At 40.9% G+C, this 12,984-nt stretch overlaps 1 protein-coding gene across 19 annotated transcripts in view; it reads left to right on the forward strand.

Moving 5' to 3' along the window:
* The window catches only part of CDC14B (cell division cycle 14B), a 95,455-nt gene that overhangs the window by 63,456 nt on the left and 19,015 nt on the right, over positions 1-12,984 (forward strand). For 14 of the 19 annotated variants that reach the window (XR_011497585.1, XR_011497586.1, XM_070496049.1 and 11 more), the window contains exons 7-11: positions 2,209-2,271; positions 5,296-5,383; positions 5,876-6,106; positions 12,437-12,575; positions 12,745-12,904. Coding sequence is in view for 17 of the 19 variants with exons in the window: in XM_070496049.1 (XP_070352150.1) it covers positions 2,209-2,271; positions 5,296-5,383; positions 5,876-6,106; positions 12,437-12,575; positions 12,745-12,904 (681 nt within the window). In the remaining 2 variants the exon portion in view is untranslated. The remainder of the gene's footprint in view (positions 1-2,208; positions 2,272-5,295; positions 5,384-5,875; positions 6,107-12,436; positions 12,576-12,744; positions 12,905-12,984) is intronic. The other 5 variants (XM_070496045.1, XM_070496051.1, XM_070496061.1 and 2 more) reach the window with 1 other exon arrangement.

Below are 12,984 nucleotides of genomic sequence, written 5' to 3' on the forward strand. Positions count from 1 at the left end.
ATTTCAAAGAAAAACAAAAAATAGATTATTGGTTTCCAAGTTCTTTTTGATTTATGTGTTTTATTAGTCTGATTCCCATTAATCCTGTTTACAACAGACATTTCCATAGCACAGTAACTGTCAAACACTTTGTTTTTATATCTTCAAGCATTCAATTTCTAGTTCAACAGAAGAATTTGGATAGCCTATTAGTTTGTTACTAGGTTTTATATGAAACTAAATAGGTCACTACCTGCTTTGTCAAAGCTATTTTAAAATAACTCCTGTGTTTTATATCCAGGACTGCTTGCAGTCTTTGACTCCAGGGCACACCCTTCACATCTCGGGCTAACTGAATGGGGTCCCCTGGAATTAGGTGACGCAGCAGGCCCTGCTTGTAACACTCCCTCCTGCAGGAGTATTTCTTGAATGTCAGGGTAGCACAAGAAGCTAGAACTGTGAATGAGTAGCCCATGGATCAAAGAAGCCTTCAACAGCATCGCATGTTTTATGTGACTTAAATTTTCAGAGGCAAAAGGAACCCAAGTTTATTTTCTTGTATGATGAAACATAGTGGCTTTCTACTTTGAGAGAAGTTTTATGGGTTGAAATGAGAGGACTAATTAGTACGCACATTCAGAGATTAATTAGTGTACCTTTTTCCTGTATCAGGCAGTGACAAATGGAACTTACTTTGGGGGGGGTTGGAGTCCAATGACTCTGGTGTGTGGAGCTGACTGAGGCGGTTGCCACACACTGGGGCGGCTTCATCAGACCTCAGGACAGGCAGGGGTAGGCAGAGGGGGCTGTCAGGAGACAGACAGACAGCAGGTGCAGTCGCAGTCCCTGCCAGGTGGACCCCTTGGAGGCGTCATACTGGTCCTGGTCCTGGGGCTCCTTCCACTCCCACCACCTTTAAAAGAAGAGAAGAAAAACTTTGAGGGCCTCGGGACTGGTGTACTATAACATTCTATAGCAGTTTCTATAGTTCTTAGCTCAGTTTTTTCAATCAGATATTGTATCTAAAGTCTAATTAGCTGAAACTACAGGCCAAAGATTGCTTTTTTCATGCTATATTTAATTTTATTGAAGAGTTGACAGCTTCTAATTTTCAATTTAAACATTTTTATTTGTGACTGACTTTGAAGATTATTGCATCTATGAAACATTTATAAATGTAATTGTTTTAATTTTAGTGTGACTTCTAATAGGATCTCCTTATGAAATTCAAAGGAGAATAGAAATTGCCTATAAACTACATTTTATTATATCATTCTGTTGGGAACAGCTGTAGTCCAAATATCATGACATAACTTGAGTATTTAGAATTCAAAGAAATAAAATTCCTTATGGACTTGGTCTTGGAATTAGAACTTAACCATATTTTATAAAGTGAGGGACTTTTGTTTGGTATGTAGTGTTCTTATTTTTCATTCGTATTTCAGAGTTTAAATTTTGAAAACTGGGTTTACAGAGCCTCCTCTTTTGAACCAAGAATACCTTGCTGGTCAAGAATTCTTGCTTAGGTTCTGTCTGGCCCAGTGACTGGGGAGCAGCGGCCACTTCTTAGGGCCTCCAGCTTGCCCTTGTCTTAGAAGAGACACTCTGCCTAGTTCTCTTAGCGTGCCCTGCCCACTGCCACTCAGAGTCAGGCTACAGAACAGAACAGACATTTTAGGCATTTTTTTCTTGCTGAAAGAATTTTTTTCCCTCACAATTTTGATTTTAGTGTTGATCTCTGGGCTGTCTTTGGTATAGGGAACATTAATCTCTTAATTGAAGACTGTTCAGAAGAACTTGAAAGTGAAGGTATTTATGAAGTGTGTGGGATTTATTTGGGATAAACTAACCTTGACTTCTTCCCCCTTGATTATGGATTTAGGGACCCCTGGGTGATACCTTATATTTGAAGCCTGAGTAGTGTTGGTCTAGTAAATTAGTAGGGTGACTTTGAAGGCTGGATTATTTAGTTCTGCATGGATAGGATGATTGATGAAGGGAAAGGAAAAATCAAATTACATTAAAATACGTTGTTATAACTAATTTTCCAAATAAAGGACGTGTTTAAAAGACATAGCCCACCTCCTTTAAAAACTATTCAATGGAACATAATCCAAATATAATAATGCTTTTCTGGGGTGCCTTCTGATATTTATTCTTAGGCAATTGGATTGGAAATTGTTTCCTTATTTGCATCTTTGTTCTTAAAAGCTTTCCTTTGGATTTTAGGCAATGCATTATGGCTTCCTTAATTTCAACTCATTTAACCTTGATGAATATGAACATTATGAAGTAAGTTTTCAAGGATATTCCTTTTAAAAACTCTTTTATTCATGTTTTCCTTACAGAAGTAATACTCTTGCTTTTTAAAAAGTTGAACAATTTAGATCTGTATAGAGTAAAAAAAGTCAAATCTTTATCCTCTGACCACCATTTCTGTAGTCCCTGTTCTTAGTGGCGATTTCTGCATTCAATGCATCCTCCCAGAGTGTATGAGTGTGCTCCTAGGCATTTCTCTTTAATGTGAAGTTTAAATTTTTTTAGTATTGATGACTTTCATTTAGTGATTAAATAAGATAATGTTTATTAAACCCTTAACATAGGATCTGATGAGATGAATAGTCATAATACGTTTAGTTACCTCGAGAAGATATCTGTTTTTATTATAACCTTCTGTTTGTATGAAGTCAGGACACTTCTGTTTGCAAATTACAAAAAGTAAACACAAATGGCTTAAATAACAAGGGGAAAATTTATTGACTTACATAAAAAAATCCAGGAGCAGGTGTGACGTCACACATGACCAGATTCAGGTGCTCAAACACCAGAAATTGGGCTGAAGCAAGTTTTGTTCAGGCCGGCCCTCCTGAGCAGTGATGAAGATGGCCACCAGCAGCTTTGACTTCAAGGCCCCTGCAGAAGACCCACGAATTCCTCTCACTGGCCTGGCTTACGTCCTGTCCCTAGCCCTGAACCACACTGCATTAGGGGTGGGTGGGTTTAGAATACGCTGGCCATCCCAGGAGCTGCAGTGGTGGGGTCAGCCCTATCAAACTCTACAGATAGAAAAAAGGGAGAAGAGAGTCCAGGCAGGGAAACCCACAGATGTCCTCTACAGTTTTTAATCTGGTGTGTTTTTTCTTTTAAGAGTAAGTAATTTGATTTTACCATTCCACCTTCCGAATAAGAAACGACTAAGATGCTGTGCTACAGGTTTTTTTCGGCCAATAATACTGGTGGAATCTAGTCTTTTTATCCCAACTGAGTTACCTTGAGCAGACATTCTCACTAAGAATGGAGTGATTCCACGGACAGTGCTCTGTGCAGCGCCATCTGGAATCCTCAGATAACTGCTCTTTCGCAGTCACTTTCTTAAAGTAGCTGTTCTTTAAACTCTTAGGTATAACTGAACCATTTTGTTGATGAAATGGGTTGATAGTTACAATCAGTCATTACTGTGATGTGCCAAAGATGTGAAAGCATATCGGTGATTCATTCGGGCCAACCCTATCTTTCCTTCTCTGTAATAGCAATACATTTCTAAAGTTCAATGTATATTTAATTACGACCTTAAACTACTGAGTGTAATTTAATTATTAACACCATTTTTTTGTGCTTGTCCTTATAAAATTAAACATTTAAAGATAAAATCTACTTTCTCTTTTTAGGTGAGCAAAATGACTAGAAACTAGTTTCTTCGCTGTAGAACAGGGCTGCCCTTGTGTGTGACTAAGGGGTCATGGGGTCTGAGCAGCTTCCCTGTCACGAGTGCGGAAACTGCAGCTTTGCAGGGAGGTGCAGGGTCACGCACAAACGCTGCTTGCTTTCCGTGAAGCTGCGCCGAGGCACAGGGAACTGTTTAGGTAGCTGCAGACCACGGGTAGCTCACAGACTGGTTTGGTTTAGTCTTTGCAGTGTATTTAGAAATTTTGGGATTAGTGTCTTGCATTGATTCCATCATGTCCATTTTTTCCTCTTTCAACTTCTCTAATTCAGGGTGTATCTTATAATCTATAATGCCTATGATTCATTGAAATCTAATCACGGGTTTCTCGTTAAAAGCTCCAGATTTCTGGGGCCAGCCCAGTGGCATAGTGGTTAAGTTCATGTGCTCTGCTTCAGTGGCCTAGGGTTCGTGGGTTTGGATCCTGGGCATGACCCTACACACCACTCATGAAAGCCACACTGTGGCAGCGACCTGCATACAAAATAGAGGAAGATTAACAGATGTTAGCTCAGACCCCATCTTCCTCATCAAAAAAACAAAAAACAACAAAAAAAACCCCTCCATTATTTCTGGCTTCACTTCAAAATTGGAACATCTGGCAACACTTGTCCTCATTTCTGCTTAGACCTTTTAGCATGGAACATGGGCTCACCAATAAATGAGTCAAGTAAATTGCCTATGGGTTGCCCGCCTGGCCTGTGGATAGATGTCCAAGCAACTCTGAGTTTATTTCTTACTTGTTCTTGGGTACACATATACACACCCCAATTGCAAAGCTAATTGATCTTGTTTTTATCACTAGTTCTCTCCTCCTCCACTATCAACTGTCTCCTGCTTCCTGCTTAAGTCTTGTCCACCCATTTCTATTGTTCATCTTGAACTATATGTTATAATAATTGAGGTGGTAACTCAATCCAAAGGGTGTAATAGCAGAAAGTGAAGCATTGTAAATCTCAGTTTATAGTCATGTTTTGATCTAGAGACATAGTGTGATCTCACTATACTTATACTTTTGGATTTCCTGGTGGGTTTCATGAAAACTTTTCATTGACCCTCTTATTAAGTGTGAAATAATGGAAAGGTGTCTCGCTACAAATAAAAAGTAAATATTGAGAAGCCAAGAACCTAAATACATAGTTTTCTCTTGTTTGTTCAAGGAGTCAAGATTGCTCATATTGGAAGCCAGTTAGCTATTCAGAAAAACAGAAGTTTCCAGATCCCTCAGGATGGAAAAGTTTGCTTTCTTATTAATTAGCAACAACTGCATGAAAATTTGCTCAGATAAAATAACTGAAGTACTTAGGTAGATTGTGGATAGCAGCAGTCAGCTCCAGTTTCCAAAGACTAGCAAAGAAATTTCCACTCTGGCAAAGAAATGCCATTAATAGAAAGTGATGAGGACTAGAAGTTAACTGACTGTTCCCTGGGAATAGTCATAGCCAGCTAGATTTTAGTTTTCTGTCTCATAGTCATTTATGTTTTCGTGCTAAAGCAAATGGATTTGAAGTCCTTCAGACACGCAGTATTAAGAAGGGGTGTGGAGAGGAGATTAAGTTTAAAAATGAATTGTACTGGTTTTCCCTTTGCAGAAAGCAGAAAATGGAGATTTAAATTGGATAATACCAGACCGATTTCTTGCCTTCTGTGGACCTCATTCAAGAACAAGACTTGAAAGTGGTATGCAAAAATATGAGACCAGTATAGTTTTATTATTAGAAGTATCCATTCTGGTAGCCAACCCGGTGGCGTAGTGGTTAAGTTCATTCTCTCCACTTCGGCAACCTGGAGTTCGCAGGTTCGGATCCCGGGCATGGACCTTGCACTGCTTGGCAAGCCACACTATGGCGGCATCCCACATAAAATGGAGGAAGATTGGCACAGATGTTAGCTTAGCAACAGTCTTCCTTACAAAAAAAAAAAGAAAGAAAGGTGTCCCTTCTGTATTTTCTTTTGAAAGATGCTGAAGAGTTAGACTAAGCTTGACTGTCTTAAGTAGTTAAGTATGCGTGGTCATTTTAGTACATCATTCTGCCTGGATTTTAACTTTTTTGTTTTTTTAAACTTATAATCAAATTAATATTCATACTGTTTCCTGGTGAATTACAGGTGAAATTGTTATCCATTGTTTTCTTTCTGATTTTACAACATCTGGTGAATTTCTTTATGTAGGTTACCACCAGCATTCTCCTGAGGCTTATATTCCGTATTTTAAGAATCACAATGTGACTACCATTGTCCGTCTGAATAAAAGGATGTATGATGCCAAACGCTTTACGAGTGCTGGCTTCGATCACTATGATCTTTTCTTTGCGGATGGCAGCACCCCTACTGATGCCATTGTCAAAGAATTTCTGGATATTTGTGAAAATGCTGAGGGTGCCGTTGCAGTACATTGTAAAGGTATGTTTCTTGGGTTGGTTAAAGAATGGTGGACGTGTATGTATATATGTGTAGAATCATACTACACTCATTTAGATATGCCAGGACACTTGAAGCTGCCTTTGTTTTTAAAGATTTTATCTTTCCTTTTTCGCCCCAAAGCCCCCTGGTACATAGTTGTATATTTTTAGTTGTGACTCCTTCTAGTTGTCCCATGTGGGATGCCGCCTCAGCATGGCCTGATGAGCAGTGCCATGTCCACGCCTAAGATCCGAACTGGTGAAACCCTGGGCTGCCAAAGCGGAGCGCACAAACTTAACCACTCAGCCACAGGCCGGCCCCATGCCTTTGTTTTTAAAAGAATGACTGTTGTTTTCTTTTGTAAGTTGCTTTTTTCTTAAAACCACTTTATTGAGGTATGATTGACATTAAAACTCTGTACATTTATAGGTACCTGTGTTCTTTATAGAATGCTTTTAAAACCCTAATTTCATATGAAAAGTGTAGTAAATTAAATTGTATTCATAGGAGGCTGACCCTGTGGCCGCCTGGTTAAGTTCGCCCTCCACTTTGGCAGCCCAGGGATTTGCTGGTTCAGGTCCTGGGCGCAGACATGGCCCTGTTCAGCAAGTGGTGCTGAGGTGGCGTCCCAAGTGGCACAGCCAGAAGGACCCACAACTAGAATATACAACTATTACTGGGGGGCTTTGGGGAAAAGAAGAAGAAGAAGAAAAAGAAGATTGGCAACAGATGTTAGCTCAGGTGCCAATCTTTAAAAGAAATGTGTATATATATTCTTGTTAACTCTGTAAAGCCTTATCACATTGAAATGCATTAATTTATTCATCAGATATCTATTCAGTGCCTACTGTTTGGTAGGTTCTAGGGTATGTCAATGAGCAGAGCAGACTCCAAGAGTCTTTGTGGAGTTTATATTCTAACAAGTTGCTATGTTTTCAGCAGCTAGAACAGTACCTGGCACTTAATAAACAGTTATTGAATGCGTGAATGAATGTGTAATAGTACGTCATATGAATGTCCTAGGGATTTATTTAACTTTTCTCCTCTTGTTAGATAGTTGATTAAGAAGACAAGGAATATATTTATTTTAAGAGAAGTTCAACATTGAAAAAGAAAAAAACAGCAAACCTGGGGAACAGCCAAAATATAATCTCCAAAGTTACCACATTATAAGATTCAAATGTCCAATTTTCACCAAAAATTCACAAGGCATACTAAGAAACAGGAAAGTATAGCTCATTCAAAGGAAAAAAGGAATCCACAGAAACTGTCCCTGAGAAAGACCAAATGGTGGGCTTACTAGACAAAGACATTAGAACAGCTGTCTTAAAGATACTCAAAGAGCTAAAAGAAAATGTGGACAAAGTCAGGAGAACAATGTATAAACAAAATGGAAGCATCATTAGGAAGTAGAATACATAAAAAGGAACCAAAAAGAAATTCTGGAACTGAAATGTATAGTAACTCAAATGAAAAATTTACTGATGAGATTCAAAAGCAGACATGATCAGGCAGTAGAAAGCATCGGTGGACTTGAAGATAGGACACTTGAAATGATCAAGTCTAAGCAGCAGAAAGGAAGAAAATTGAAAAGTGAACTGAGTCTAAGGGATCTCTGGCACACTGTAAAGTGGACCAGTGTGTGGATTGTGGGAATCCCAAAAGGAGAAGGGAGAGAAAGGCGCAGAGAGATAATTTGAAGAAATAATGGCTGAAAACTTCCCAAATTTGATGAAAGACATGCATGTAACTATCAGAGAAGCTCAGCTAACTCTAAGCAGCATTAAACTCAGAGACCTACACCAAGATACTTTATAATCACTCCAGAGTCAGAGACAAGGGGATCTTGAAAGCAACCAGAGAGAATCGACTTATCACATACAAGGGGTCCCGGTAAGATCATGAGCAGATTTCTCCTCAGAAACCTTGGAGGCCAGAAGGCAGTGGGTGGATATAGTCAAAGTATTGAAGGGAAAAAACTGTCAACCACAAATCCTATATCTGGCAAAGCTGTCCCTTGAAAATGAGGGAGAAATTAAGACGTTCCCAGATAGTTATAAGCTGAGAGAGTTTGCTACCACTAGGCGTACCCTGCAAGAAATGCTCAAGGTTCAATGAAAGGACACTAGACAGTCACTCGAAGCCCTGTGAAGAAATAAAGATCTCTGAGAAAGTAAATACATGGACAATTATGAAGGCTAATATTATTGTAACCTTTGTTGTAACCTCTCGAATCAAAAGACAGAGATGGAAAGAATGGCTTAAGAAAATAATAATCCAACTATATGCCATCTAAAAGAGGCTCGGTTCACATCCAAAGACACAAATAGGTTGAAAGTGAAAGGATGGGAAAAGATGTTTCATGTAAATAGTAACCAAAAGTGAACAAAGGTGATTAGACTAATATCAGACAACGTAGACTTTTAATCAAAAAAGATTACAGGAAACAAAAAAGGACATTATATATTAGTAAAAGGTTAAATACAGCAAAAAGATACAACAATTATAAACATTTTACATTCTTAATAACAGACCTAAATATGTGAAGGAAAACTGGCAGAATTGAAGGGAAAAATAAACAGTTGTACAATAATAGTTGGAGTTTTAATATCCCACTTTTAGTAAGGGACAGAACAACCAGACAGAAGATAAGGAAATAGAGGACTTGAACAACACAGTAAACTCGTGGGATCTGGCAGCGTAGAGAGTGCCGTGCCCGCCAGCCATGGAGCGCACACACACAGCCTGCTACTGGTGGGGGCACAGCAGTGTGAGTTTGTCCACGCCACTGAACTGCACACTTCACAGTGCTTCAAACAACCTCCAGAAAGCAACCGTAAAGGGACATGGGTCATGGGGCCAGCCCCGTGGCTGAGTGGTTGGGTTCGCATGCTGTGCTTCAGTGGCCCAGGGTTTCTCCGGTTTGGATCCTGGGAGCACACATGGCACCACTCATTAGGCCACACTGAGGCGGCATCCCACATGCCACAACTAGAAGGACCCACAACTAAAATATACAACTATGTACTGGGGGGCTTTGGGGAGAAAAAGGAAAAATAAAATCTTTTAAAAAAGAAACATGGGTCTTTGAATTACCTGACAAAGAATTTAAAACAGTTGCCTTAAAAATGCTCAGTGATGCTAAAAGGAAACATAGAGAAGTAAATGAAATCAGGAAAATGTTGTATGTACAAAAATGGTAAATTTTATGTTATGTATATTTTACCATAATTAAAACAGAATTCAACATTGATTATTTCATCTTTTTTTTTTTATTATGACAAGCAATTAAGGTTATTCTCAGCTAAGGTGCTCATTCAGAGTGGTTTTTGTATCCAGGGGACATTTGCTGATGTCTGAAGACATGTTTCGGTTGTCACAACTTAGGGGGAGGGTTGCTTCTGACATAGTGGGTGGAGGCCAGAGATGCTCCTAAACATCCTACAGTGCACAGGACGCCCCCACCACAAAGAACTGTCCAGCCCCAAAGGTTAGTGTGCTGAGGCTGAGAAACCCTGAAGTTGACTGATTAAAGGTTAAAAACCTGAAGAGAATTTGATCTGATTAGGTCTTTGTTTTGGGAAGAAAACTGTTGCCTGTGAAGATTGGATTATCAAGTGAAAAGTGAGATTCATTAGGAGGTGTATTAGTTTGTTCAGGGTACCATGACGGAATACCACAGACTGTGTGACTTCAACAACAGGTATGTATTTCTCACAGTTCTGGAGGCTGGAGGTCCAAGATCAAGGTGCTGGGAGGGTTGGTGTGTGGCGAGGCCTCTCTTCCTGGCCTGCAGACAGCCACCTTGTTTTTGTCCACTGTGTTCCCTCTCTCTTGGTGTCTCTTCCTCTTCTTATGAGGAAGAATACTAGTCCTCTTGGACTAAGTGCCCCCTCACCCCATGACCTTATTTAGTGTTAATTGCATCCATGAAGGACCTTTTCCCAGAGACAGTTACATTGGGAGTTAGGACTTCAACATATGGATTTTGGGGGACACAGTTCCTCGCATGTAAAATCCGTTGACCCCATCCCAACAGCCCTGAATCTCTTAACCCATCCAGCATCAATCCCAAGTCCAAAGTCTCCTCTCAATAGCCTCTAAATCAGGTACAGGTGACACTCTGGATACAATTAATCCTGAGGCAGAATTCCTCCCCAGCTGTGAACCCGTGAAAGTAGACAAGGTATTTGCTTCTGAAACACAATAATGAGACAGGCATAGAATAGACATTCCCATTCCAAACTGGAGAAATGAGAAAGAAGGAAGGGGTGACAGGCCTCAAGCATGTCCAAACCTAGCAAGGCAAATGCTGTTAGACCGTACGGCTCGACAATATCCTCTGGGGCTCGATTCTCTGTACTATATGCCCACTGGGGTGGCAGCCTCACCCCCTTGGCCCTAGCCAGTGGCCCTGCCCCTGAGGTCTACTGAAACCAGGGAGGTGGCCCACCCCATGAAACCCAGGAGTAGATAGCCTTGATCCGCAGACCTGTGGTGGCCGTGGCAGCCCTGTTGACCTCTGCATCACCCTCGGCGTCATGCTTTCCTTTTCTTGGAGGATGAGGCTTGTTTGCAGCCAGATGACTCTAATGTTCAGTCCTATAGAGTCCCAGAAATCTGAAAGCCTGCCTTTCCTTCCCTTTAGTCCAAATTGGCAGTCTGTCTGCTGAGAGAATGCCATCACTCTCTCTGGCTTCTGCTGAGAGGGCTGATTAAATCCATGGGTATTCTCTTTGTGGAGTTGACTGACCACATCCTTGCTCCAGAACACAACTTTCTCACTTTTTGCAATATGGCTAGGCCTAGATTTTTCTAAATGTTTAGTTTCTGGTTCCATTATGCTTAACAATCCTTTCTTCAATTCATCTCTCTCCTCGCACACTTGACTATAATCAGTAAGGAGAAACCAGGCTGCGTCTTCAACACTTTGCTTACAAATCTCCTTTGCTAAATATCCAGGGTCGTCAGTCACCAGGCCTACCTTTCAAAAGGCACTAGAACGCTTTTCAGCCAGGGTTTTTGTCACTTTCTCACAACCAGGACTGCCTTTCTTCCAGTTTCCAATAAATAACACAGTCCTCATTTCCATCTGATTTGCACCAGAATCAGTGTTAACACCCATATTCCTACTAACAGTTTCTTTGAGGCAATCTAAGTTTTTTTCTAACATGTGCCTTAAAATTTTTGAAGCCTTTACAATTCCAATTTCAAAGCCACTTTCACGTTTTCCTATATTGTTACAGTAGCATGCTATTTCATGGTACTAAAATCTGGATCAGTGAGGGTTTTCTAGAGAAACAGCCAGAACCAGGATGTGCATATGTATGGAAGGTGATTTATTATAAGGAATTGGCTTACATGAGTGTGGAGACTGGCAAGTATGAGGTCTGCAGTGGGCTGGAAGGCTGGAGACCCCGGAGAGCCGATGGTGCAAAGTCGAAAGGCAATCTGTTGGAGAATTCCTTCCAGCTTGGGGAGGCCAGTCTTTTGGTTCTGTTCAGACCTTCAACTGATTGGATGAGGCCCATCCACGTTATGGAGAGCAGTCTGCGTACTCAGAGTTCACCAGTCTTGTCCAACTAGACTTGCCATGTTGATGCATAAAATTAACCATCACAAAAAGTAATGCCAGTGGTCTAGATGAGAGTAAAGGAGGACAGCAGGAATAGAGTAAAAAAATAAATCCATGTGGGGGCCGGCCCTGAGGCCGAGTGGTTAAGTTTGTGCGTTCCACTTTGGCCGCCCAGGGTTTCACTGGTTCGGATCCTGGGCACAGACATGGCACCACCGCTCATCAGGCCACGCTGAGGCGGTGTCCCACATGCCACAACTAGAAGGACCCACAACTAAAATACATAACTATGTAGTGGAGGGACTTTGGAGAGAAGAAGGAAATTAAATAAATAAATAGATCCATGTGAAAATAGGTATGAAAGTAGAGTAGAAAAAACTGTTAGATGAGGGAGAAAGTGCAAGGTTTTAAGCCTGTGTTTTTGGTACCATGAACAGAAAACCCAGAGTAGAAAACTGCACTTCCTGAGAATCGTGGCTTAGAAAGTGATTTTCGGTCTTAGCGATACACAGAATCAGCTGGGGAATCTTAGAAATCTCTATTTCCAGGCTGTATCACGTACCCAGTGAATCAGAATTCTGGAGGTCAGAGCCAGTATTTTCCAGAACTCTCCAGGTGTTTGGAGTGTGCGTGCAAACTTGAGAACCACCGGTGAGGGGAGCAGAATCATGGGAAGCCTTTTAAAAACATTTTCCCTCAGCAACAAAGTTCTTGAGTCCGTGAGATGGATCTGATTGCTTTGTTTCTTTTCCTAGCGGGCCTTGGCCGGACGGGCACGCTGATAGCCTGCTACATCATGAAGCATTACAGGATGACAGCCGCTGAGACCATTGCCTGGGTCAGAATCTGTAGACCTGGCTCCGTGATTGGGCCTCAGCAACAATTTCTGGTGATGTAAGTTAACAGAGAGCTTTTGTAATTCCTCAGGGAACACGTGGGTCTGGAAAATGATGGGAGTAGAATTTTTCTTAGTCTCCGGTGACAGTGGATAGTCTAATAGGAGAAAGTTGTTTGGATGTATTTTTCTGAAAAGCTGTATTTTGATGTTATTTAAATGCTCTAGGAAACAGACAAACCTCTGGTTGGAAGGTGACTATTTTCGTCAAAAATTAAGGGGTCAGGAGAATGGAAAACACAGAGCAGCTGTCTCAAAACTCCTCTTGGCTGTTGATGACATTTCAATTAGTGGGGTCGAGAATCAAGACAAGCAGGAACCCGAACTGGTAATCGAACCGTCCCCATCACGCTGTTGTTATTGCTTTAAATGCTGTTGAGAACCTTTCAGGGCATGGAGAAAATTGTA

Source organism: Equus asinus, chromosome 23, assembly GCF_041296235.1.
Source record: "Equus asinus isolate D_3611 breed Donkey chromosome 23, EquAss-T2T_v2, whole genome shotgun sequence".
Lineage (NCBI taxonomy): Eukaryota > Metazoa > Chordata > Mammalia > Perissodactyla > Equidae > Equus > Equus asinus.